This window comes from Carettochelys insculpta, chromosome 5, assembly GCF_033958435.1.
Source record: "Carettochelys insculpta isolate YL-2023 chromosome 5, ASM3395843v1, whole genome shotgun sequence".
Taxonomy (NCBI): Eukaryota; Metazoa; Chordata; order Testudines; family Carettochelyidae; genus Carettochelys; species Carettochelys insculpta.
This window is the reverse complement of record NC_134141.1, coordinates 83,927,997-83,955,097: the sequence shown is the minus strand read 5'-3', so window position 1 is coordinate 83,955,097 and position 27,101 is coordinate 83,927,997. Positions and strand designations below refer to the sequence as shown.

Sequence of the window (27,101 nt, the reverse complement as noted above, 5' to 3'; positions counted from 1 at the left end):
TTGATAAGAGGTTCTGGCTTCCACTGGCAATGCCCTTGGTACCAGTGGATGAGATGGGTAAATATCCCCCTTTCCTTGAGGTGGCTTATTTTTCTGGTGTCAAGTTATCCTGCACGAGGAGCAGACCCAAAAGGAAAGGAGATTGAGGATAAGGAAAGGCAAAAGCATGCTCCCAGAGAGATAACAAGTCTTAGTTCATCCCAGAGCATGAGGTGTCCCAGTAGTTCGCAGCAAAGAGGAGTTAAACCCAGCACTCCCAGTCTGTGCCAGCAGTTGCTAATACCTCACCTAAACAGCTGGAGTCAGAACCAAGGCATCTTATCTTGTCTCCTTTGTGCTCTCTCTCATGGCCAGGAGGTTTACGCAGATATGTCTTTAGTACCAAAGCATGAGGAATCACCTGACTTGGACAGAGTCAGGGAGGGATCCTCTCTTTTATGAGCACATCGGGAAGATGCATCCTTGGGTCTATGAGAGTGCCCTTCTCTCTAGTAGGAAATGAGGTGGTAATTCCTGGGGCTTAATCACTCTGGCCTCTGCTCCAAAGCTCATGCTTGCAAGGGGTGCTGCTTATAGACTGAGCTCAATGTACATGGTGAGGAGGGGAGAACTGTCACACAGCCCTTGTACTCTTGGCATAGTCCTTTTCCCCAGGGAGATAGTCTTCAAGGCAGGGAGAAATTAAACTATACTGAAGTATACATAATTGTCTTTGCAGGTTATGAAACAAGATGCAAAGACAGCTTCAGACATACAACATTCCTTTAAGGTGGTCCTAAGGAACTGGAGAAGCATTGGTCCACACTACCCCTTACACTCTTGGTATGGAGCACAAGGGGAACCACTGCACAATGGAACTACTTGCTAAAAAGCACCAACCTCATGTGCATGGAGCATGCATATCACCTGGGGAATGCCTTGAAGGATCCTCATGCAAAAAAAAGTATGGTTAGGACACAGTGTTACTACCAGAATGAGCTAAGGTTGTGTCAGTGCTTTCTGCCTGGGAGTGTATGGGAAGAGGTATATAAATGCATGCATGCGCACACTTTTCGGTTTTGATTTAGTGAAATATGAAGAAAAGTAAACATGAACACTTTCTTCAATACCAGTTTTTTTTAAACTTCAGAAGTTACATTAGGCTAGACCTTAGTAAGGATGGGACTTTGAAAAAACAGATTCAGAAATGAAGTTAAGCATTTCAAAATCACTAAAGAACTATGCTGTAGCCTCCAATTTACACTACTATACGATGTGGGCAGGAAGATAATACAGAGATTCACCCTCTTGCAAAGTCTGCCTGAGCCTGTGTTTCTGGAGATCATTTTATGCTCAGAACAACATAAAAACTCCTACTCCAAAGTTGCCTTTCCTGAGAGCAACCAGCAGAAATGAGCCTATAGCTCTGCCCTCCACCCACTCGCTAGCTAACTGAGTTGCCAAGCCACACTAGAGCCTTAAAAGAGAATAGCAGTTAGTGCTTTGCATAGTAAAACTGGAAAGACTGGGGTTGTAAATGGAGAAGAGTGCTTGCAAAAGCTTCCTTTGGAGTAGTACAACCCTGCTCTGTTCCTTGGGAAGAGAAAGGCGTATCTCATCACAACCCTGCTGAAAAACATGAAAAAAATCATTTAACAGCACAAAGAAGTGCATAACTCCCTTACCCTGTGAACACACAGTACTAAAGCCCTGCAAATCCATGGATATCTGCAGACGTCAATGTGGATATCCTCATCTCAGTTTTGCAGATATGGATGTGGTGCACATAAAAATGTGGTATCCATGCTGGGCTCTCTACACATTACAGCTATATGTACATACATCTGTTTAGAGCTGGTGCCCACAACACAGAAATAAATGCCACTGTGGTAACTTTAATGATGACATATACTAGCATGGTCAGTGAGTGACATACTGGCTCTCTAGTCAGTTTAAACTAGACTATGGTCCCATATGCAGTGTTCTGATATCGCTATTTATATTCTAATAAAATATGCAAAGAAGGAAGCTATTAGTATAAGAACCTGTCTTAACTTTAAAAGGCAAACTAAGATAGGAACTACCCACTGGTCAATCCCAACACAACTCCCGTCCTCCTGTTAAGGCCCTTCCTCTTCACAAATCCTGAGTAAACAGTCCTCGCAACATGCCCTGAAATCAATCAAGTTCCTTCTGACCAACTGGGCTTCATTATTAGTTACCTTACCTTTGTATGTTCTTTCTTTATATAGCATAAGTGTTATGAAATTCAGACAAGAAGTTAGTTGTTTCTCTCCCCAACCCTCGAAAACAGAGAAAGGTTATATACATCCAGTTTGTGGCCACACTTGGGCAAAACTTCGAAATGGCCATTTCGAAGATTACTAATGAGGCGCTCATTAGCATTAGGACGCTTCCAGCCGCAGCGCTTCAAAAGCACCGCTTGCAAACTCTCGTGGCTTGGCGCCTCTACATGGGGGTCCTTTTCCAAAGGACCCCGCACATTTCAAAATCCCCCTATTCCTCTCAGCGCCTCATTAGTAATCTTCAAAATGCCTATTAGCATGGCCCTTTTGAAGTTTTGGCCAGGTGTGGCCACAGCCCCAGTGTAGTTTATACCAGAGGTTGTGTGCCATTATTGCTATGAGCAGATGGGAATAAGAGGACTTTGAAGTAAGTGGGGTCCTTTCGAAAAGGAGCCCCGTCTGAATGAGCTGCGTCAATTTCGAAGTGCCGTGGCCGCCCGCATGCTAATGAGGCACTGAATATGTATTTCAGCGCTTCATTTGCATGGCCATTTCGAAGTTTGGGGCTAGTGTAGACATAGCCTTCCACTAAATCACAGAGAGGGTTTAACTGGAAACCTACCTAGTTCTCTGAGCTTTTGCATTCTCTGGGGTCCATGGGTCCGAAGAAGCCCTGCCATACAGAGTGTACTGGAGCCAGAAACCTCTGAATTCCAGAGGCTATTGCAGCCCTGCTATGTGGATTAGATGGGCTGGTACCGCCATGTGGTGGGTTTCCAAAATTATTTTCTGAAGGGATTTCTAGTTTGCAAGAAATTTCAAAACACTAAAATTTCTCACAGATCAGGAATCCTGACTGTCAGGCAGTTTTAGCTGTAGTTTACAAAACAGTCACTGTACATGGGCACTGTTTTCCTCTTAAGAATTTTCAAAAGTCCTTTTGCTATGGATAGCACATGTCTCATCTACATAGTAACACAAAGATTCTGGTGTACTGTATAAAATATGTAGCTTTATACCGACATCTCCAATAGGAACTGACATATCAGAAGAAGTTCTCTATTAATTGCAAGCCAAGAGACTTCCAAGTACAGGCTGACACTTCAATCAATCATTCCAAAGCGATCCCTTTACAAAAAATGCCATGTGTCTTCAAGTGGGCATTAACTTGGAAATTTCTGGTTTGTTTCAGTCAGTGACTAGGTTTATTGTTCATATAATTTAAACATCTATTTATGTATTTGCATAAGTTAAAACTGATTTAATATTTAAGCAGAACTTGTATAAAACATTTAATTTACAAAAACCTAGGTAGAGACACATTTATAGAGTTATATAACTAGATTTTAATCCACTTATGGAGTTTTAGCCATGTGATTCCAATCATGCACAATGGAAATTTCAAGTCTAGTAATCTGTATAACTCTCCCACTAGGATTAAAGTGACAGTAGTGAACAGAAATTTAGCATCAACAAATACAGTGCAATTTACTAGAGCCCAAACCAAATTCACAGCCAAGTTTAAACAATCGATGGAATATTTGTTTAAGATAGTAATGCAACAGTTCACATTTTAAAATCACATGGCTTGCTAGTAGATAAAAAAAATATAAAACCTGTATACAAGTTGTGCATTTGGAAGAATCTGCTCTAGTTTGCTTGTGTTTTTTATCCTGAAGCAGAGTACAGCTGGAGATGGGTTGCTTGTGAAGACTTTAATAATCCCACTTGGGAATGACACTGTCATGTCACCAGTAATTTTCACAATGCATCTGGGAGAGAGGTAAGAAAGAACAATTCTATTACAATTGAATAAAAATGCCCTGTTCTTATGGCATGTCATATTTTAGCATTAATTTTAAAGATTGAGTGTTTTCAGAATATTTGCATTTGATTTGTAAATTTAAAATAGAAATTAATTCTAAATGAAGAGAAGATGACACTAAGACTTATTGCACTACCTCTTCCACCTCTGGTTGAAAAATTAGATGAGGTTGCAGGTGAAATGAGTTTGGTGGATAAAGCACACAGTAATCTCAAACTTTTTTTTCCCCTCCACAGCACAAGCACAAGGCACAACTATGTGTAGGAGATGACTACAACTGGCATACCATGGGTTATTGCAGGTAGGAATGAGGTGCTTTGAGCTGTGTGGGACAGTTGACACATAGCACCTACCTGAACTATGCCTGGCAGTGGCCAGTGATATATCACCCTCTCATTTTTCATCAGAAATTCATTTCAACGATTTTACCACATTCTTCTAAAGTTTCACCATTGCCCCCATAATTAAAAGGAAAAAAAAAAAAGAAAAGAAAAAAGAAAGACCATTTGTTTTCTAAATGTAATTCAGTACAGTCAAAGCAGTTCACTATTTAACTAACTTTGTAGGATCTGCTCCTTTAAAGTAGGCGTTAACAGATTCAGTAAAGGCTACTGCAACAGGCAGGGTATCCTGGTTTCCAAGGGTGACAGGGCTGGGACCACGTGAAACACCTAGAATACATATGATTTACAGGTTTAATTTTCAAGAAGCGTATTGGCTAGATTTCAAAATGGTTCACTACCTATTTTATTGTCATAAGATTTCACTACCATCAGCTTCACAGTGACGTTCAAAATATTTGTCTTAAAAAGTGTGTGGGAAAAATGCATTTGAAAAATATAACACAATCAAAGCACTAAGGCACCTGAGAAAACAGGACTATCAGAATGACATTTTAGATAGACAGACCCTAGGGAACACATGAGACAATATGACATAAATGAGGTAACAGTATTAATTAAAGCCAACAGTACCCAAAGAATGTTAAACATGTAAGTGTACTACTCATAAAACAAACTTCTACTGTATGCTTATAATATGAAGAAATGTATAGTAAAAGAAAAGGCTCATCATGGACATACCCAGAATCCTATTATGCACAGAAAAATACCAAGAAGTTCGTTTTATCTTATATAAATGAAGTATTAATATTTTAAACTGAGTCCCAAGAAGACTAACACTTTTCATGTGTACAAAACAAAACAGGAGTCTGTGATTTTATCATGAGGCAGAAAATCTAGACCCAGTGATTTCCATCTATGTAGTGAAATGCGCAACTGTGGAGACAGCACATAGTACCAAGTCATCTATAACAAAGAATTAAAATGTTTTTAAGCTATTTTTATTGCTCTACCCTTCTTTGGGAATTTATGCCCTTTTCCTCAGGCCAACAGGAGTAACGATTAGACAGTTCAACTGCTGAGCCAGGCTAGAAGGGCATCATTTCCTATTAAATTAATGGTGTCATTTTACAGAAGCACAAATTGTTTACACACAGTAACTTTTTCTTTTTATATTCTTACAAATAAATCCAAACTGATCCATTACAGAGAATTAAGCAAAGTCTACTAAAATTAATGTGTATACATATTTTGTTTTCAATTCTGTAAAAGAAATACTGAAAATAACTCTCTCAATGCATTACAATTTGCACACATTTAAGGAGAGAGGTACAGATATATGAATAGATGCAAGTGCACACACGTATTTCTCTGTGTCTCGGTAATATGCAGAGCATTAGAAATCATCAGGTTTAGATTTTTTTCAGCTTTTAAGCTGCTCTGCAAAAATAAGTTTTAAAAAACACAAAACTTTAAGTCCTTCTTATTATAAAGTCAGATTTAACACTGTAAATCAGTGTTCTGTTGGCCTGTTTGCTCTGCAGCCAGGCACAAAATACCGAGAACCCTAGCTCAGAGTGAGAAATGAGGCTGAAACCAGAGATGCAAACACAGGGGAATGTTGTGACACAGGGAGGCTGCAGTTGAGGACTTCAAAAGTGGCAGTGGAGGTTGAGAAGCAAAGAAGCAGGCAGAGTTGCAGGGACAATAAGTAGGCAGCAACTTTGAAGGGGATGATGGGCTTTAAAGAGGAAGGATTGAAGGAACTGTACCCTAGAGAAACTGCAGAAAACAAAGAACAAGGGAGAAGACCAGTTTTAATGTGTATAGGAAAGAAATAATTCTGAATATGTCGGGGGGGGGGCAGGGGAAAGGAGGTTTAAAATCAATGCTCAGTAATATTAGAACTGATTTTTCGTGCAAGTGAGGAAGTACGTGAATTCATTTGTACTTGAGTGGAAAATGGTTGTGGGGGAAGTTGGACAATCTCTGTCATACAACATGAAAAACTTAGAGAATCTACCCCCAACACACTACATGGCTAACAAACTCTGGCCATTCTATCTTTGATGCCACTAGAAACTTCAGATGAGGCCCAGCTATCCTCCCGCATCACCTCCCCCTGAGAAATAAGGGAAAGAGAAGCAGGAAAAAAGCAAGGGAAGAGAAACAGAGGGTGAAACAGCATTCTTTTTCTCCTCTGGTGGAAATCCTTGGGGAACAGGGTATGCAAACCATGATTTAGTTGGAATGTCCTCTCCTTTTACCAGCTTTGAGATGCACAAGTCTATTGATAGGATTGGGCAGCCTTTTTCCTGAGCCAAACAGCAGCAGTTTAAAGAATTAGTAGGACACAGACTTCACAGACATGGCATCCCCAGACTTCCACATAGGTTTTACAAATTCTAGATCTTCTGAGACTCTAATTTTGAGGATTCAAAAAGTAAAGTAGCTCTACAGTGTTATTACATGGCTCCAGCAGAATTATAAACAGATGCCTTGGTCCTACTATAAAACAGGCTGAAGCACCTTCAATTTTGCTAAATTAGTCTGCTGGAAAGAAATAAACAATATCTGCGTGGAAAAAAGTAATTATTTATGGTTGAACTTTTCAAATATTCTAGTGTGCTCCTCATTTGCATTCCACACACAAAACAGGTCCTTTAGAAGTTTAAGTAAGGATTGTCAATTTAAAAGTTCAAGATAATTGCTTCTTTTTGACGAAAACTATAAAAGAAGATGTGTGAAATGAAGACCACAGGCTTTCGGTTTTTCGCTATTTTTAGATGACTGGTTATGTTAATTTCAAATGATAATTATGACACAAATGACTAAGTAGTTTAACTTCAGAGCTACTTTATGGCTGGAAGATACGAGAGACTGATGGAGGAATTTAAGTCACAAAGAACTAGAATTTTATTGGATATAATTTTAGGATAATTAGTTAACATAAATCTTCTAGAACAATACCTGCAGGTGTCTCACAAAGTTTTTCAATCGTAGGGAGCTTTCCAATGACTATATCATCATCTATTACATTTAAATGAAACAAAACATTGCAAGCAAACAAAATATTTCAAGCAATAATGAAAACCACTAATTTAAAATTATATTATTTAAATGAAAAGATGTTTGAAAAATAAGAATTTTAATTAAACACGAGGTTAAAATATAAAACTGGTTAGTTAAAACGTAAGAATTTCCACAAGTCACCTGAAACAATATATATTTGATAGAGTTCGGTTTAATTTAGAAAGCTAAAGTTGTAATAGTGGTCAGTAGTTAAAAATATTAATAATTAATCCTGCAAAAGGAACATCAGGTTAAAAAAATATTTTTACAAAACAAAATTTCCTTGCAAGTTTACATTTAATGTTGTCAAAACAGAAAAAAAATGAAAAGAAATCAAGGTACTGATCCTGCAAACATTAACACGTAATTTTAGGCAGATGAATAGCCCCTCTCAAATCAATGGCACTAATTCATGTATATTCTAGCATTAGGGCGCTAATTTACTTTTCATCATTTATGCTCTTTATTTAGTTCCTTTACTTCACTCAACTTGGAGAAAGGAAAAGACCATCAATTCCTGATTTTGGTTCCTATGTATCTGCATAATGCTACAGTTACAGGGTTATAAGCAAGGCAAGGGAACATTTAATTACTATAAATAATTTAAAAACAATTTTCATGGAAATAACTTATGTTTTATAAAAGAAAAAATTAAAACAAATCCTGATTATAGGTCTAAATACAATAGTTTCTTTAAAACTGATTACATTCAATCCTGATCATTCATCTATATCCAAAGATTATTTCAATATTAGGTAGAATAAAATTTCAGATAAATAGCAGCTTGCACTTAATGAATACATTTCCTGCATACCAAGTATGCATTTATAAGCTTTTTGATATAAAATTAAAAAAAAATAATTGAAGGATCTGCCAAAAGTTATAAAACTTACAGGCTATAGGCACATAAAATAGTTGTTCATCTTAATTACTTACCTACTGTAGGTGTATTTGCTGCACTTACAGAAGCAGAAGAGGATATTGATGAGATACTCTCTGCACGTGCCAAAGGAGCTACAGGTGGTGGACTGGAGTTAGATGTCAAGGGTGGGCTGAATGGTCTCGGCTTAAAACAAAATACATCAATATAAGTGTGTGCATGCACACAGACACACACACGTGATTTTATAGATGGATGAAACAAAGAAAATCTTATGATAATCAAACAGAACCAGAAAAAAAACCTCTTCACTTAGTTCAGTCCTTACCTAATACAAGATTGTTCCCTATTAAAATATTTCCTAGTGTTTTAGCCACACTAATTTTCAAAGTAAAAATTTTATGAACTGCTACCATTTTTCCCTGGCAGGTATTCCATTATTGAGTATTATTAACAAGTTTTTCCTGAGACTACTACTTAAACCCTTGTACTCCAAGTGGAGCATAGGTCATCTACAAGTTTTCTCCACTTCACTCTGTCTTGGGACAAAACTTCTAGCAGACTCCAGGAGAACTGCAGCTGTTGTCCTTCAATATCATTAGATCTTCTCCACATTGTCTGAGATCTTCCTCTGTTACATTTTCCTCGTAGGTTACATTTGAGAATTTGATGGGCTATCCTGGATGATGGTTTTCTCTGTGTGTGGCCTCATCACCCCCACTTTCTTCTCTTAATTTGATCATCAAGCTCTTCTTGTCCTGCTCTGTTCCAAAGTTCCTCATCTGTGATAGTCTTGCCATGTGATATGAAGAATATCTCAGGCATTTGTTTATGAATGGCTGTAGCTGACTTGAAGACTTTTTAATACACCAGGTCTCACAGGCATACAAAAGCACACACTTCACATTTATGTTGAAGATCCGCAGTTTCGTCTTTGCAGATATTATTTGTGAACTCCATATGAGATGGAGAGTCTTGAATGCAGCTGCTGCTATCCGTATTCTGGCACTGATATCCTTATCTGTTCCTCTGTCTCTGTCCATAATACTCCCCAAGTAGGTGAACGGCTCCACATCTTCCAGGTCATCATCTCCCAGTATGATGGTGGTGTTGTTTTGACTGGTTGATCCTCATTGTCTTGGTCATTCCCTGGTTAGTGCTCAGCCCAGTCATTGAGGCAGTTTTGTCTAGTGTTTTGACCTTTCTTCCATGCTTTCATGTCAGTGTAAAAGGAGGGTGACATCATCAGCAAAATCGATATCCTCTAGCTGTTTGAAAAATGTCACTGAATGCCTTGTTGATGGCCATCTGTTGTCCTGCTCATAATCCAGTCTATTGTGATCAAAACACGAAAGGTGACAATAGGCACTCTTGTTGCACTCCTAAGAGTATGCTGAGGAAATCTGTCAAGACACCTTCGTGAACAACGTGGCATGTTGAGGGTTCGTAAGTTGAATGGATCAGGTTAATAATTTTGAATGGGATGCCATGGTGTTGCAGCAGTTTCCAGAAAGTGTCTCTATCAATGCTGTTGATGGCTTTTTCAAAATTTATGACAGTTATGTACAGAGGGTAGTTCCACTCAAGTGACTGTTCTATGATTACACAGTTGCTATTTGGTCAGTACAAGATCGCTCACTTTGGAAGCCGACCTGTTCTTCCTTGAGCTATCAATTTCTGTCTTCATTCTCTTGAAGAGAATTGCACTGAACAGTTTTCCTGGAATAGAAAGCAATGTGATGTCCCTCCAGTTCTTCCATTCCTTCAGGTTGCCTTTCTTTGGAAGGCTGATAAGGTAGCCACGTTTCCAGTCTTGTGGGATCTCTTCAATGTCCCTGATCAGGTATAACGCCTCTCGACAGTGTTTTGTCAACAGAGTGCTGTGTAGACAGTTCTGTTGACAAAGAGGGCTTCCGGTTTCCCAGGCAGCCCAGTTTGCAGAGCTTCTGGTCAGTCAGTCTGCTGAGAGAGGGCATGGCAGTCTGGCTGCTCTCTGCTGACAGAGCATCTTGCTCTTTCTAGCCGCTTTTATGTGTAGACACGATCTGTTGACACAGGTACTGCCGAGGTTCCTCTGTCAACAGTGATGTCTGTTGACAGAAACTGCCTGTGTAGATGTAGCCTCAATCTTTAATCAGATAAGATGATGCTTTGCCTACATAACAGCCTAAAGTAACCCTACATAAGGCCAAGCTCAGTGCCAAAGAAGCAGAGAAGCTAAACACATGAGCATTTTCTGCAAAAAACTATTTTAGGAGCCACAACAGCGTAGAGGGAAGGTTGGTGTCTTTCAAAGAACCATTTGCTCTTTTTACCTGGGGATGATGCAATATCACTGCAATGTGAAAGAGTGGCCCTATGGCTTTCCACATATACGTTAATCTTTGTGATGAATGGGATGAGGGTAACATCCCTTTTTGGACATTACAACCATTCAGTCAACTAAAATCTTTTCTCAGTAGTTAACTCAAGACCTAACCCTAACTATCTTGTCTGTAAGGTCTTAAAACCATAAGCTGGGGGTGGCCAACCAGTTAGGGACTAAGAGCCACGCATTATATATTTTTATTTATCTGTCTATCTATAGATACAGATAGATACATAAAATAAAGACATGATACTTGGATCAATGTCCTCACTCTCCTCCAGAACCAGCAACCCTAGCTCCCCACTATAATCCAATCCTCCAACACTTTACCAGAGCCAGGCACCCCCAGACTTCCTGCTCTAACTCAATACCCTTCCCCAGAGCCAGGCACCCTCAGCTCCAACTCAATGCTGGCGACTCACTGGAGCTACTGCTGCCACATGCTTCTGGCACCAAGCACTGGGGCACATGCACTGAGCAGCAGAGAGCACTCCCAGTGCGTGGCTCCTAGAGCCGTGGGATGGCCACCCCTGCCATAGACAGTGGGTCCCCAGGATTCTCCAGAAGTGCCAGGAAACCACAAAGTGAGATGGTAGGGGACCAAATGGAAACAGAGTGTAAGTTTTTGAACTAGAAGCAGTGATCATCCTATTCCTGCTATGTCACAGAGCAGAGTCTGGGACAGCGGTCTGCAATCTGCAGCTCTTTAAGAACTTATTTGTGGCTCCTGGTGCTAAAAATTGCAAAGTAGAAAGTAACCCTCCGGATTATTTTCAACAAACAGTTAACATTTATTGGATTACAAATCATTGTGTGTGCACTGTTCTTAAAATAGGGATTACAAAAAGCATGGTTTGATGTTATTTATTAAGGACTGGCTTGTATTCACATGAATTGTGGTTCCTGAATTATTGATTTTTTTTTAAACTGAATTTTAAAAAATTGCTCTTCTTGCTATTTTGGTTGCCAGCCCCTGGTCTGGGAGGACATTACATAAGCCAGGGAACCAGGCATGGGAAATCCAGTGTCATCCATGCCAAGAGAAGGACTAAATCTTGAAACAACAGATACATAAGTAGAATGGGGGAATGTTTAGTCAGATGTGATCAGGTTATTTTTTTATTTCTGTATTTATTGGACTTCTCTGTGCTAAGCCAGGTAACTCTTACACTCTAACTCTCCAAACTGGATCCAAGGCAAAGCAATTCTTCTCATTTTAATCCTTTTTTATTTAGTTGCTCTAACACCCAGCAAACATGCAACATTTCATGTGTGCGTGTTTTTTTTTTTAAATATAAATCACCCTTTTAAGGCCATGATCTGATTCCAGTGCACCTTTCTAAGTTCTCAAAGGGGTTTTGCATTTGAGTTGTAGCAGCGATACCAATCCAAGGCCAGGGAATCTTTGACTTGGGGAAGTTTTAACACAAGCCTTTAAATTGAAGCTATTTTTAAGGTCTCTCAGAGGGCCCCACCTTCTGCACTTGGAGGGCAAGAGTGGAAAACAGCCTTAACACTTCCTCTCTGCCCTGAATTCCTCTCAACCAAGTTCATGAGGTATTGCACAAGGACAGATTAGATTAAACATTAGTAACACTCACTCAAATAATTTAAACTAGGAAGAGCAAAGCTGAAATGTGAAGATGAGGTGGAGATTGCAGTTTGCTTTGTCATCTATGTTTCCCTTTTCTACATCACCAAGAACCTGTAAAGAATTCAGTGATTGGTAATACAGAAATGCATCTAAGAGTAATAAAACTCTACCTAGTCAGTAAATGTTTTGTGGAGCTAAGGCCATTTGTGCTGACTTCCAGTGAGTCACATTAGTTCAGAGGAGTTCAAAATGTTTATCATAAGATGGATAATCAGTGCCAGATGAATAATATGAATGAGATGCTCTTCCCTTGCATGATTCTCTTGCCTAGAAATGGGGGGGAGGAAGTGGGTGGTGGGAGAGAAGAGGGAGGAATCTTGAGAGTTTTTCTACTGATTTCACTGGGATCAAGATTTCACTCCATCTTTGTTCTGAAAAGATGGCTCTCTCTCTGTGTGTGTGTGTGTGTGTGTGTGTGTGTGTGTGTGTGTGTGTGTGTGTGTGTGTGTGTGTGTGTGTGTGTGTGTGTGTGTGTGTGTGTGTGTGTGTGTGTGTGTGTGTGTGTGTGTGTGTGTGTGTGTGTGTGTGTGTGTGTAATATGCATGCAATCTTTAGTTTTTAATAACGGATGTATTGAGCAAGTAACCCCTAACCCCTCCAAAGCTGCTTCGTATAAAAAAATACTATCAAATTTACATCACCAATAATTACATTCTCTGTGAACAATTTCCATGGACATTTTAGGTTACTAACCATTAAAATGGGTGATTTGTAAACTCTGGAAGATAGGTTTAATGTAGATAGAAACTGGCCATTCATTATAATGGAGTAATTGAGTGTTATATTCTAAGCTGAGTCACATCTGCATAAATAACTAATTTCATGAAGCAAAAATTAATATTAAATACATACTATTTCATTAATTCCACTAAGTTTTCCTGTTGATATCTTTGGTCTGGAAGCAGGCCTTGGAGGTGGTACAATGGTTCCTATAGAAAGGGGAGTTGCGGGCCTGGCTGAAAAAAAATGAACAAAATCATTACTATTATAAAAGTCATACTGAAAATAAATGTTTTTATTTGAGTGCAATATTTCTGTAAAATATTCTACTTTATTATAAACCATATTTTTAAAGAATTCATAATAAAAATTGTTGTGGCATTAAAATGTGATTCTATGGTACTCTGAAAAATGCCTACATATGGCAGTGTGGGTTCCACCCACATAATTCTTTAAGTCCATAATCATATATACTCTATTTGCAGGTAAAAAGCTAATCATGCGCATTTCAATGTGGCTTAGGAAAGAACAGAGGTAAATATTTTATTTCATTAAGATGAAACTGTGAAACCACTTAAGAAAAACATGTTGCATGCAGCCTTTGGACCACTTTGTCTTTGCAAACTGCATTTATGTAGGTTCTGTCATTAAGGCCTGAAGTTCACGTACTCTCCTTGAGGCTGTTAGCAACAAGAAAAGCAAAGAAGCGACAGAACAGGTCGCCAGGAGATCCCATAAAGTTAGACAATATAGTATTAAGGTCCCACAATGGAACACTTTTCACAGTTGGAAAGAGATGGACAACTCTTCCTAGATCTCTCGTAACTATGTAGTCTGAGAAAACAGACTCCCTTGGATCAGAGGATAAAATACAGAGGTTGCTACTGAGTGGATGCTAAGTGAGCCGAGGGCTAAAAGTTGTGGGCTGATCGGGGGCTAAAAGTTGTACAGTAACAGATAATCCAAAGTCACCTGAATTCTAGCTAGTGATTAAACTAAAAAGTGTTTTTATTTGGCCAAACAAATAAACTTAGTGGAAGGTTTTCTACTATTAAGCAGAACTCCCAGAAGGCTTCTGAACACCATCCTTCCTCTTCATCTAACCACATAGCATACACAGATTAATATCCCACAGAGACACTGGGTCCCTTATCGGGGGTACAACATATCAAGACCCTTAAGGAACTGTAGCATCATCAGATCCGCAAACAGGGACTTGCCACCTGGCCTCAGGTGGAAGGCAGAGAGGTGTGACAGGTTAACCTTTAGGGACAACACTATGAGACCCTCATGTTTAAGGTAAAGTAGGCAATCCAGAACAACTGGTACAGACAGCACCATCAGGGAAACCCCTTTCGCAAGGCATCACAGAGAAAGCCATTTCTATTTGGCCATAAAAGTTGCACTGGTGGATGGCTTACGGCTGCCCAGCACCACCTCCTGCTCCCGTACTCAACACTGGAACTCTAAGTAATTCAGCCATGGAGTGTCCACACTGTCAGGTGCAGGAACTCTCAGTTCCGGTGTCTATGTTCCTGCACCAGAAGGTGAGGCAACAAGGGGAGAGATACAGCCCTAGTAATTGAGGTCCAGGAGGTGGTGTACCAAAGCTGTGTGGGCCACGCTGGTGCAAGAAGAATTACCTTCGTCTGGTCTTGACAAATTTTGGATAGTGACTGTGGGTATCCAAGGGTATGGGGTGAATGCTTACAGGAACTGCTCTGACTGTGGCATGTGGAAGGTGTCCAAGAGGGCTTGCTTGGCATGGCCCTGAAAAGAAGAAAACTGCGGCCACTTCCTGTTCAGGTGGGTGGTGAAGAGATCAGCTCTGGAGTACCCCTATTCCCAGAAAATGGTCCTGACGACCTCTGCTTGCAGAAATCATTCATGCAACTGGAAGGACTGGTTGAGGCTACCTGCCAGGGTGTTCTGCACCACCTGCAGGTATGACGCCTGAATCAGTATGCCCTGCACTATGCAAAAATCCCACAGATGTACAACCTCCTGGCACAGAGTCAAGGACCGACCCCTCCCCCCACACTGCCAGGTGATGTAGAATTGGCATTGTGTTGTCTGTTAGGAATATCACTGACTTCCCCGAGATGCAAGACAAACACCTGACACTCCAGGAGCATTACATGTAGTTCCATTGATGTGGAGGGACAGATCTTGCTCCAACACAGATCCTGGATCCGAAACTCTCCTTGGGGCGCACACCACCCATGTCCAGGACATCGGGCTATGTTGGGGCACACCCCCTCCCTCCATGTTTTCCTGCAGCCACCAGTCTAGGCACCCCAGGGCTGCCACATCTAATGTAACCACCATGTCCATATGGTCCTTAGATGACTGAAACACAGATGCTAGACATGCCTGCAGGGGGCAAAGGTGGAGGTGAGTGTGGTGGAGCATGTATGTGCAAAAGGCCATGTGTACCAACAACCTCATGCAATGCCTGATTGCTGACTGTGGTTGTGGAGCAGCACTTCAGATCCAGGATGCTTTCCACCATGGCCTGGAAACAAGCCCCTGGGAGCAAAGCTCTCGCTGTACAGGGGTCCAACAGGGCCCCAGTGAAGCCTATGGTTGGGTGGGAACCAGGATAGACTTGGGCACATTTAGTATAAGACCCAGACTCCTGAGGCTATCTTGCACGAACTGAACCTGCTGCAGGACCAGCTTCTGTGACTGGCCCTTTATGAGCCAGCTGTCCAAGTACTGAAACACCTTGATGCCAGGCTTTTGGAGGAAGGCAGCCACCATCACCATATACTTCATGAAGACTGTGGCCAGGCCAAATGGCAATACTGTAAACTGGCAGTGGCAACCTGCCACCATGAACCTGAGAAACTTTCAGTGGATAGGGATAACAGAAATATGAACGTAAGTGTCCTGAAGGTTGACAGCGGTGAACCAGGCACCCAGACCCAAGACTGGGATAACAGAGGTCAGGGACACCATACAGAATCTGAAATTTTGTGTACATGTGTTCAACTTTCTGAGGTCCACAATAGGTCAGAGGCTCTCCTTAGCCTTGAGGATAAGGAAGTAATGGAAGTAAAAACCTCAATCCCCAAAACTTTGTTGGAACTCACTGTATGGCCCCTAGAGATAGCAGGGACTGCACCTCCTGTATCAGGAGCTGCTCATGAGTGGAGTCCCTGAAGAAAGATTGAGAAGGGGGCAGGCCAGAAGAGAGGGTATGGAAATGAGTCAAATATCCCTTCCTTAGAGAGCCGAGAACTCAGCCACAGATCCCTAATGTTTGCTGTTAGCATCTTTCTCAATGATCTGGGTCAAAGCATGATAAAGGGGGACGGTTGGTAAATGGTGGTGAAGGACCCAGAGAATCCATTATTACTCTGCTCCTTGATGCACAATTAAAACTAGGGCTCAAGTCCCTGTGATTGCTTTGATGCACTCTGCCCCTGCAAGGAGGAGGGTCTCTGCCTGACCCCACAGCCAGAATGTTTGCTCCTCCTATACCCCCCTTGATCCTACCTAAAGCGCCCCTGCTGGAATTGAGGGGGCTGATAGGGCCATGTATGTCTGCATTGAAGGGCTGGGGTGTGGGTGCCCAATGACTGCAGGTAGCCCTAGAGTCTTTTTTTGTGGGAAGGCACGAGTCTTTTTTTCTGCAAACAGACTATCATCCACAAAGGGAAGGTCCTGCATGGTGCATTGGACCTCCACCAGCAGCTCCAACAACGGGAACCAGGCACACCACCTTATGGCGATGTCCATGGCCATTGTGTGGGCTGTCAAGCCTGTGGAACCCAGTGCTACTTGAAGTGCCATCAATTTCTGTGTGCCCCTCCTATAAGATGGCAGTGAAATCAGGCTCATTGTCTGCTAACAGTCTATCCTAGAACCAATCCAGGGCTTCCCAGAAGTTGAAGGCATAGAGGCTGAACAACGCCTGCTGATTGGACACGTGTAGCTGTAGGCACACAGCAGAATAAGCTATTCTCCCAAACAAATCCAGAGTTCTGGCCTCCTTATTTTGGGAGCAGGCCCCTGCTGCCCTTGATGTTTGTGGTGGTCAATCTTGTACACTACAAAAAAACCTGGTGGTGGGTGGCTCTATAGATGCTCGCATCCCTCTTGAGGAACACAGTATCTCTGCTCAACCCCCTTGGCTGTCAGATGGACAGACGCTGGAGTCTGCCACAGAACCCTAGCGCTTGCCATTATGGTGTTAATCAGTGGAAGGGTGACTCAGGATGGCCCCTCTCCAGAGAGCACATCCACAATAGGGTCTGCTTCCTTTACAACTGTAGCGGGGAAGTTAAAGCCCTGTGCCATCCCATGCAGGAGGTCCTGATGAGCCTTGGTGTCTATAGAGGGCAGTGAGAAGAACATGCCCACCACCGCATCATTTGTGAAAGATGAGGAGGATGCCAGTAGGGGAGGGGCACCACTGATGGGGCTCTACACAGGGTTCCCTGTCCCTGCACTTGGTGGTAGGCACAGGGGGTCCAAAAGGGCCACTGTTGTGGTGCTTTCCACTGACGTAGTCCAGTCTGTACCTATGCCAGCGAAGGCTCCTGGTAACGATACTGGGAATGCTGCCTAAACACAGAGCAGTACTGGGAACTCCTTGACATCTTGGAGCCCGCATCCAAATATGACATACTCCAAAACCGACCATGGTGAGTGGCCCCGAAACAACATGGACTCTGGCTTGTCTGTGTCTGGGAACTTGTGTAGTCACAAAGGGGTACTCAACAACAGGGTCGCAGTTGGGACTTCCAGTGCTGTGGCCTTCCCTACCACTGGTGGCAGTGTCTGTAGGACTGAAAATCTAGTCAGTGCTGCTGAGACCAGGCCTGGTGCCATATTCAATGTGAAGACCACCTACCCGGTGCCATGGGTACCACTGTCGATGGTGCCGACCACAATGGTGCTGGGGCAGGATCAAACCCTCAGAAAACAAAATGATGCCAGAGCTGGTGTCGGAGCCAATGCTAGAACTGCTGGTGCTGAGGAGAGCATCCACGATGCAATAGGCTTCAGGTTGACAGTGCCAGGACCCCCAGCTGGTAGTGTAAGGTTGCTGGTAGCAGAGATGAGGCCATCATTGGTGCTAAACTTGCACTGGGTGGCCTGGTCAGTGCCACCAACTCAGTGAGGTCCCCTGCAGCCTCAAAAGTGTCCATCATGAAAGAAAGGTCCAGGTCCTCCATTGTCACTGGTGCTAGAGAGACCATCAATGTCAGACATGATGCACCTGCTTCCAAACCTAGAGTCAATGGAGCCGTAGTCACTACTGGGCATGCAGCCACTGCACCTATGCTGGCACATGGTGCCTCCACAGCCTTACCTCCATCCTAGAGGGACAGCAATCTCTCTCTGTGTGCCTCTTCTTTTTCAGTGCTGGGGACCAGGAATGATACTGAGCACCTGCCTTCAGTGCCAGGGAGTACAACTGGTGCTGGGGGTGGGGGCAGTTTTCAGTGCAGGGGAGTGCTGCCAATACTCCTTGTCTGGCATTAGCTCCAACGTATTGTGCACTGCGGTCAGGTGCACCACACTGATGGAGTTAACTCTTGTGGATGGCAGGCCAATTCCACATGGATCAGCTTTAATCTCTGATCCCTCTTTCTTTACCCTAGGTTTGAATCCCCTGCCAACTGAACACTTGTCCTGCAGGTAACTCCTGCAGGAGATTCAGGCAAGCTGAGTGAGAGCCACCCTTTGGCATAGGCTTCCCACACCACATGCATTCTTTGAAACCCTGTGGCCACTGCACGCCTTGGGGTGTGGAAAAAGGGAAACCCCCTCAGACATTAACTACTACTACTAACAGACAAGTATCAGAAAGGTAGCCGTGTTAGTCTGTAGCTTCGAGAACAAGAAGAAGTCTTCTGGCACCTTACAGACTAACAGACATTTTGGAGCATAAGTTTTTGTGGGCAAAGACCTGCTTCATCAGATGCATGAGAGGGGAGGTGGTTTCAGAGGGGTATTTAAAAAGAGTGGGGTCCCAGTAAAAGGGAGGGCCAGAGCTGACAAGGTCTATTTGGCAAGGTGGAAATGGCCCAGTATCAACAGTACTTATCAAAGGAGTTAAAAAACACATCCCCCTGTCTGATGTGACTTGTTTTTATCTCCTTTGATAAGTACTGTTGATACTGGACCATTTCCACCTTGCTGAATAGACATGGCAGCTCTGGCCCTCCCTTTTACTGGGAGCCCACTCTTTAAATACCCCTCTGAAACCCGCCCCCCACGCATCTGATGAAGCGGGTCTTTGCCCCACGAAAGCTTATGCTCCAAAATATCTGTTAGTCTATTAATAGACAGTTAACTCTAAGCTAGCAAACAAAGAGCTCTCAAGCTGGGCATGCTACCAACTGTGAAGCAAAGGCTCTAACAACCAACAATAGATGGAAAAAAGGAACAGAGCAGGGCTCAGGTTGGCAGAGGTATTTATAGGCAATATCAACAATGTTGCTGCTGGGGATTCTACAGCCAACCCGGGGGGTACGCCTGGAGAAAAATCTTCTATCAACTGTGCACAGAGCCTAGAAATAAAAAGACTTGTAATGCAGGATATAGGAAGGTTACCCCTCCTTCCCAGAGCTCCTCCTGGTTGGTTGGGAGGAAGGTCAGCATATATGCTACCTTCTCTTTAATAAAAGACACACACTATCATGGGAAGAATGGCTGCCTGCCAACCTCTACCAGTTCAGTGAAGCAAGAACTACATGAAGTGCATCTGATGAAGTGGTTTTAGCCATGAAAGACTGTGTCTGAATAAATCTGTAAGTCTTCAAGGTGCCACACAACTCCTCAGACAGGACAGCTAGGAGAAGCTGCTTGAAGGCTTTAGCTGGCCTAAATCAGCACAGCCCCAACAAGGGAGGGTTATATGTACAGTGCTAGCAAAAAAGGGGTCTCTGTTTTCAGTTTAGTCAGAAGCCCAAAGAATGAACACAGTTACTTATAGCACTCTACATTCTGAAACGCTGTATCCTGCTGTACATATCGGTTATATAATATGAATGAGACATATTTCAAAAACTTCTCTTACTGCAATTCTAATGAGAATCCTTTTCAATGGTAAAATAAAAAAATCCAAATAAAGTATTTGTAACAAACACTTATGATTTGTATTTCTAGTATCAAATATTTTACCTAATGAGGATGAGGATGTCAATGAAGCTGAAGAAGATGACTCAAGAGAAGTGGCAAAGAGTGGATCCCATGCCAGAAGGTCATTGTTCCCCTTCCTATTTTAACAGTTAAAATTGGAAAATAAATACAAAGCTTACATACTTATAACAATCAAATTACTGAAGTGACTTGTGCATTGTAATCAGTCTAATGAGAAACTTCCTCCCATATAGAAACATTCTTTTGGTTAAATGCGGAACAAAGGGATGGCTCGTACACAGACTTGCACCATAAGTAGTAAATTTTTAGATTTATACTACTTGTTATTGTGGTGCAAATTTGTGTGTGGGCACTCTTATTTAAGAATAAAAGTGTGCTATTTCCATTTTCAACAAAATGCTTTTTCAGTAATACTTGTATGTGAACTAGCTCAAATGTTGACTATCAGATTTGCATTATTTAAAAGTTTTGGTAGCTTCTAAGTTAACGTAGAATGTTAGCAGGTTTCTTTTAATGATTTTATTAATAGCATTTTATAACTAAAATAATTATTTGAGACAATCACAATGAACAAAACAAATAGGTAGAAAAAGGGCTTGTGCCTGAAGAACAGAAGAGAGGAGAACATTCCTATGTTTAATAAAGAGTTTTACAATTAGTCTTCAATTCTTAGGAATCACTAGTTATCCAGCCAAAACAGGATAACTAAGCCCATCAATGGATTTCTAAAGTTTTTATTAAAATAAAACCAAAACCCTTACAAAAATGGAATTCAACGTAAAGCCTATATTTTAAACGTGGAACTTACTCGTGAGATGGAGCAGAATGTTTTGATTTTGTTAACTCGTCACCTAATTAAAAACAAAAAAACCAAACACTCCTTTATGACAATTTAAAGCCATGAAATTTGATTAACAAAAGCTTTCAGCTTCATGATGAAAAACATTCTGAAATGATAATAGCTGCAATCAAAATAATTCAGAATTGTTGATGTGGAAAGGATGAAATATGTGTTATGTGATGTTATGAGTCAGCTGCTTCTGAAATACATCTTAAATGTGCTTCACACACAAAAATAATTTTTAAGTAGTAGTCTTGGTCCTTTGAAAGTATATCTTTATAGGATGTAATAAGTCAACCTCTCTCTTTTTCAATGTTAAGTCCCTACCGCACAAAAAAAGGGGGAAGTTACTCACCCTGCGCAACCAATGTTTTTTCAGAATGTGTCCCTGTGGATGCCTCACTTTAGGTTACTTTAGGTCTTGTGGCGCCCCTGCGCTGCTGATCAGAAGATTTCTCAAAGCAGTACCTCGTTGCACTGTGCATACACTAAGCATTTCACACTCCAGCAGTTCTGTGACGTGCAAGCATGGTATAAGCCTCACTTGTGTTCCTTTTCTATCTAAAGTCACTGTAGACACCAATGGGGGCAGAGGGGGTAGTGGAGCACCCACAAGGACACATCTTGAAGAGCCATCGTTACTGCACAGGGTGAGTAAATTCTCCTTCTTCGAGTGATCCCTGTGGATGCTCCACTTTAGGTGACTCCATAGTAGTACCCATTGGGTGGAGTTGGGTATTCGAGTCTTATGTGGAGGAAAGAAGGACTGCATCTACTAGAGCTGTGGCAGGTTTTGGGCCTTTCTGCAAAGCATAGTGCAGTGCAAAAGTATGGTATGAGGATCACATGGCCGCCATGCATATGTCAACTAACAGCCCATTATTCAGGCAGGCCGCTGTGTTGGTCGTTGCCTGTGTGGAGAGATCCCTGTTTGCCTCTCAACTGGTATGCAGTGTGTGTGGAATGTGCAATCCACTTGGATAGGTGCTGTGTCGAAATAGCTGTTCCTGCATTAAGCCCCAACCACATCACAAAAAGAGTCTGTCCGATTTTCTGTTTCCTCTAGTTCTCTCAAGGTAGAACAATTCTCCGTTTGGCAGCAAGGTTACGTAATACAGCCTCCTTGGAGGAGGCATGAGGTTTAGGGAAATAAGCAGAAGCCTGCGTAACACTTTGTGTCTGGTAAAAGGAGGGTCTGTCACAAGGACTGTGATTTCTACTACCCTTTTTGCTGATGTTATTGCCACTAGGAAAGCACCTTCACAGACAGGTACTGTGGTGGCGTAATGGCACTCAGAGGGTGGCCTGCTGAGTTCATCTAGGAAACTTTTTACTTTCCTTTGCTACCTTCGCTTTACTTGTTTACAAACTGATGTTTGTGCATTTTGCAGCGAACCCCCTCTTATTAGGCAGTCACTCTGATATGAGAAGATGCATACTTCATGCTTATGCAGATGAACTGCCACTACTTCTGGTACATTGGAGAATACCCTGGGTGTAATGGAGAGGTGGAAGCGAAGTATCCACCCGACATAATACGGAGGTATTTCCTGTATGCAGGCTGGATGGGCACATTAAGATACACATCCTGAAGGTCAAGGGTCACCAGTGAGTTGTGGTACTGTAGCTGTGAACCCTTTACCTTGCCACGTGGTAGGATATGAGCACATGCTGATGGGGTTAGGCATGGGGCTTTGTTAGATTTGCTACTTTTGCCCACAGCAGGGCATTGTGTTTGTGCTGGTGATACGATAATTTAGGTTTCTGAGCCACACTGATCTTGGCCTTTCCCAGCTTTTTGGGCATTTAAGCCAGGTCTTGTGACCTCTGAGGCATGGTAGGTGATAGCAGCCCAAGCAAGCTCTTGTCTGGAGCCCTCATAGGGAACAGAACAGGCTTCAAGTTGAGGGACTGCCCTCTCTTGGATGAGGGGGACTCTGAGTTAGCACGTGCAGTTACACTCTTAGATTGGTTAGATCTCGCAGATGGAACAGCAGCAACTTCCTTATCTAATAATATCCTATGCATGGTATAAATGGGATGCATAGAAAAAACACTGGAATTTAGCAGTGAAATGCTGGAATTGCAATAGCTGCTTTACTACATCAGCATGATTCTTTTGTTTCCATTTTCACACAGGGACCTGAATGCCGAGCATGTGAACAGCGGCTCTGAGGTCTTTCAGGGAGTGCAAGGAAATGTTTGTGGGCTCTACAAGAGTTTTTGACTTTCGAAGGGGCGGTCTTCCACCCTTGCCAGAACCACCTAAGGGAAGTTTGAAACGTGGCACCATGAGGCCCTCCTCATAACCACTGTCACTGTTAGGGAACATGCAGCAGCGTCAGCAGGCTCAAGGGAGGCCTGCAGGGCTGTTGCCACTATGAATGAGCTCTCATTTGTGATGCCTGTAAATTGCTCACTTATGATTTGGAATGTATTCAATAAAGGCAGACATCTGTTCAAATATGTGGTGTGTATATTTTGCCATCAACACTGTACAATTTGATATATGTAGCTGGAGGAAAGCAGAGGAGGCAGCCTTTCTATCCATGCTATCAAGTTGCTTCTACTCCTTATTAGGAGGAGCAGATTTAGTTAAAATCTGTGTAGCCCTCTAGCTGGCAGCAGCCAAGAGGGAATAGCAGGGATGTGTGTGAAGAGGAACTCCACACTCTGCTAGGTGATGTTTCCTGTCTGCCTTGTCGTCCACTGGAAAACGGTGGCTAGCATTTGCCACGGGTTTAGCCAGATCCATGAGGGCACACTAGTTCTTAAGACAGTGTGGACTGGAGTATACCAGTGCATTTACATTGGGTATCGGGCTACGATGTTAGTGGAATCTCCAGCATGTCAGCTACCCTTCCAAAAGCATACTGGAACAATTTGAAGTCAACACCTGTAGAGGTGACATCTGTATGTCCTCAAAGGAGGAGAGCTGCAATTGAGTGTGTGATGAATCATGGTAGTCATAATCACTGAGAAACCGGTCTGACTGAAGTGCTCCTCGAAAGGGCTGAGCAGCATGTTGATATTGCTGTTGGGCTGTTCTGGGAGGTCCACGGGGATCCCAGTAGGGCCAAGCAAGAGGGATAAACATACCAGGTGGTTGCAACAGGCCAGGGAGCCACTGAGGCATCTCTGACTGTGGCTGACATGTCCCTTTGCTTGGGGAGGGACACCTAGGCGAGACGATGTTTGATCGACACAAAGCTTCCTTCTCACTGTATACACAGGGTGCGGGGGCTGTCAAGTTTGACAGATACAGCCTGGCCAGCGATGGGGAGGCATCAGTACCAAAAACAAAGTGGAAGGTACTGTGGCTGCCCTAACTGGTCCCAGGAGGTAAAAAGGTACAAATAAAGTACAGGCAGTACTGTGGCTGTGGACACTTATCTTGTCATGCAGTGGGATAAGCACACATACCAATGGGGTGAAGCATAGTGTTCTGTTCTACTCACTATTCTTGTCAGTGGCAGAGTGCTGTGTTTGTGCCAGAGAAGCCAAGGCTTCAGATTTTTGAGCCACACTGGGCTTAGGCTTGTCCACTTGTTTGGGTCGTACAGCCCAGTCTCGCAACCCTCGGGGCGTGGTAGGAGACGGCAGCCCTGGCAAGGTCTTCTCTAGAGCCTCACAGGGGAATGGAGCTGGCTTGGTATCACAGGATTGCCCTCTCTTGTGAGAGGCAGATTCCCTGTTAGCATCTGTATTCAATCCCTTAGGTGGTTTAGAGGATGTAGAGGTTGCAGCTGGAGTAGCAACAGCTGTTTTATCTGACCTCACTGTATGAATAATGTAGACAGGATGCTGAGAAAACAAAGGAGTAGTAAGCACTGAGGCAAAATAATTGCTGTGCTGTGTAAACACAGACAAAATAAGGCTCACTCATGAACACTCTCTGTGCTCAGTGATTCCCCTTTCCCTCTCCTTTCAGGCAAGTGAAAGACTCTAGACTGATAAAGATAGGCAGGAGAGAGCAGTAAAGTGTATACAGCAGCAGGTTCAATAGGCCAGAAGTAAACAGTTGGGGGAGGGATTGAAGGTATCGGTCTAAGGCAGTCTCCTCAGGTAAAAGAAAAATTGCATACAGCACTGATTAGCCTTGTAGCGGCAGGCAAGGTTGTACAGCCCTGTGGTCAGCAACTGTAGCTTCTCAGAATGGTTAGGCGTGTTGGCTAGGTCCTTAGAGCCTTGGGGAGGTAGCGAATACTGACCCGGTAAGCACCCATCTGGAGCCCCAGCAGGGGAACAGAGCTGGCTTACAATTCAGGGATTGCCTTTTGTTGATGCAAAGGGGATTCCCTGTTAGCTGTTGAATGTGCTCTCCTGTTTGGAGGAGAAAGAGCTGGCAGCTGAGGCAGGTGGCACTTGTTTGTCTTACATCGCCACTGGTGATCATAGCAGTGGGGTGATTAGAATCTGACACTGTTCTGAGGGAGCTCGAGAGAAACAATTTGATGAAAACCCCATGCTCCCTTGGCTCTAACTGTCTTGTCTGAGGACAGTTGGCAGTCTTGGAAAAAAACAGCATTTCAGAGAAAAAAAACCCTACTATATTGCATAAAACACAGAGAAAAGAAGGGTCACTTAAAGACACTGCTCGCCCTCAGTACCCACCTTGTCAGATGGATAAAAAGGTTCTAGCCTGGTAAAACATGCAGGCAAGAGCTGTAAAGTATGTGCACCAGGAGCTGCTATAAGCCTGAGATACAACAAAACAAGTCGGGAGAGAGGTTGAGAGGACAGATGTGAAGTGGTCCCCAAGGCAAAAATTAAAATGGCAAATATCCTCTGATGGAGGCATGTGTGGCTTCCTCGAAGCCGTTGCCTCAGTGACAACAACCGATCTGGCGAGTTTAGCTGTTGCGTCAGCTCTCATGGTTAATGCTGACTTAAGTTTTTCCACAGTACCAAGAGACTGATGACACTGGAGAATGAGGGGCTCTGGGCAGAGGTAATGAAGAGTGTGCTGGTGAAGCCTTTGTGGCTTGAGAGCCTCTGAGGAGTGGTAAAGATGCCCCATTAGAGGGCTGTTGCACCACCCACATGGTCTCCAGTTTGAGACTTGTTCCAGAGTATAGCCTTGATTATTGCTGGTGGAGGCATATGTAGCTTCTCTGAAGCTGATGCCTTAGCAATACCATCCAATATGGCTACTCTGGTCCCTACCACAGCAGTTCTATTTGAGGTTGAGCTGCGTTTCTCTGCGGTGCCAGATCTTGATGGCATTGGGGAATGCAGGGCTCTGGGCAATGGTGATGAAGAGCATGCCAGAGAAGCCTTAGTGGCTTGGGAGCCCTTGCAGGGTAATGCAGATGCCTTGTCAGAGGGCTTTTGCGACACCTGCAACTCATCTGGTTTGTCCCTTACAGAAGAGATTTTTCCCAGAGAGTTGATATCAGCTGCATTTCACTGGCTGCTTCTACACATGGTGGCATGGTAATGAGACAATTCGATGCAGGCTAATAAGGTGCTTAACATGTTTCTTCCACACTTCATTAACATAATAGCGGCCATGCGAATTTTGAAGTACAGACTATGAATTGCAGATTCACAGTGTAGATGGGGGCAGCTTTGAAATAAATGCCCCTCTTTGACATTCCCTTACTCCGATCTAGTTTTGAGGAGTAAGGGAATGTCGAAGTGGGGTGCTTATTTCGAAGCTGTCCCCATCTACACTGTTAATCTGCAATTTGAAGTCTGCACTTTGCAATTTGTGTTCCCACTATTATGCTATTGAGGCACTGAATATGCACATTAGCACCTCATCAGCCTGCTTTGAATTTGCCTCATTACCATGCCACCTCCGATGGGAAATGGCACGTGTAGAAGCAGCCACAGTCTTTCCTGGCCTTTGCCAGCATGCCGAGGCAACGAGGGCACTTACTGATGATGCATGGTTCCTGCAAGAACGTAGTGCATGAGGTATGTCCACCTGACATGGGCATCGAGGCTCTGCATATATCACATTTTTTAAAGCTGGCAGAGTCCAGCATGATGGTAGGAAAACAAAAAACGGCATAGCAATACCCGTTCCACCCCCCCGCCCCAGCCCTGCC

The 27,101-nt window shown here is 43.0% G+C and overlaps 1 protein-coding gene across 6 annotated transcripts in view; it reads right to left on the bottom strand.

The window, feature by feature from the left end:
- FCHO2 (FCH and mu domain containing endocytic adaptor 2) overlaps positions 1-27,101 on the bottom strand; it is a 178,154-nt gene that overhangs the window by 23,451 nt on the left and 127,602 nt on the right. For 5 of the 6 annotated variants that reach the window (XR_012645764.1, XR_012645763.1, XR_012645766.1 and 2 more), the window contains exons 15-21: positions 21,013-21,055; positions 20,226-20,320; positions 13,218-13,321; positions 8,400-8,529; positions 7,362-7,421; positions 4,610-4,721; positions 3,842-3,997 (exon numbers count right to left, since the gene is read on the bottom strand). Coding sequence is in view for 2 of the 6 variants with exons in the window: in XM_074995423.1 (XP_074851524.1) it covers positions 3,842-3,997; positions 4,610-4,721; positions 7,362-7,421; positions 8,400-8,529; positions 13,218-13,321; positions 20,226-20,320; positions 21,013-21,055 (700 nt within the window). In the remaining 4 variants the exon portion in view is untranslated. The remainder of the gene's footprint in view (positions 1-3,841; positions 3,998-4,609; positions 4,722-7,361; positions 7,422-8,399; positions 8,530-13,217; positions 13,322-20,225; positions 20,321-21,012; positions 21,056-27,101) is intronic. The other variant, XM_074995424.1, reaches the window with a different exon arrangement.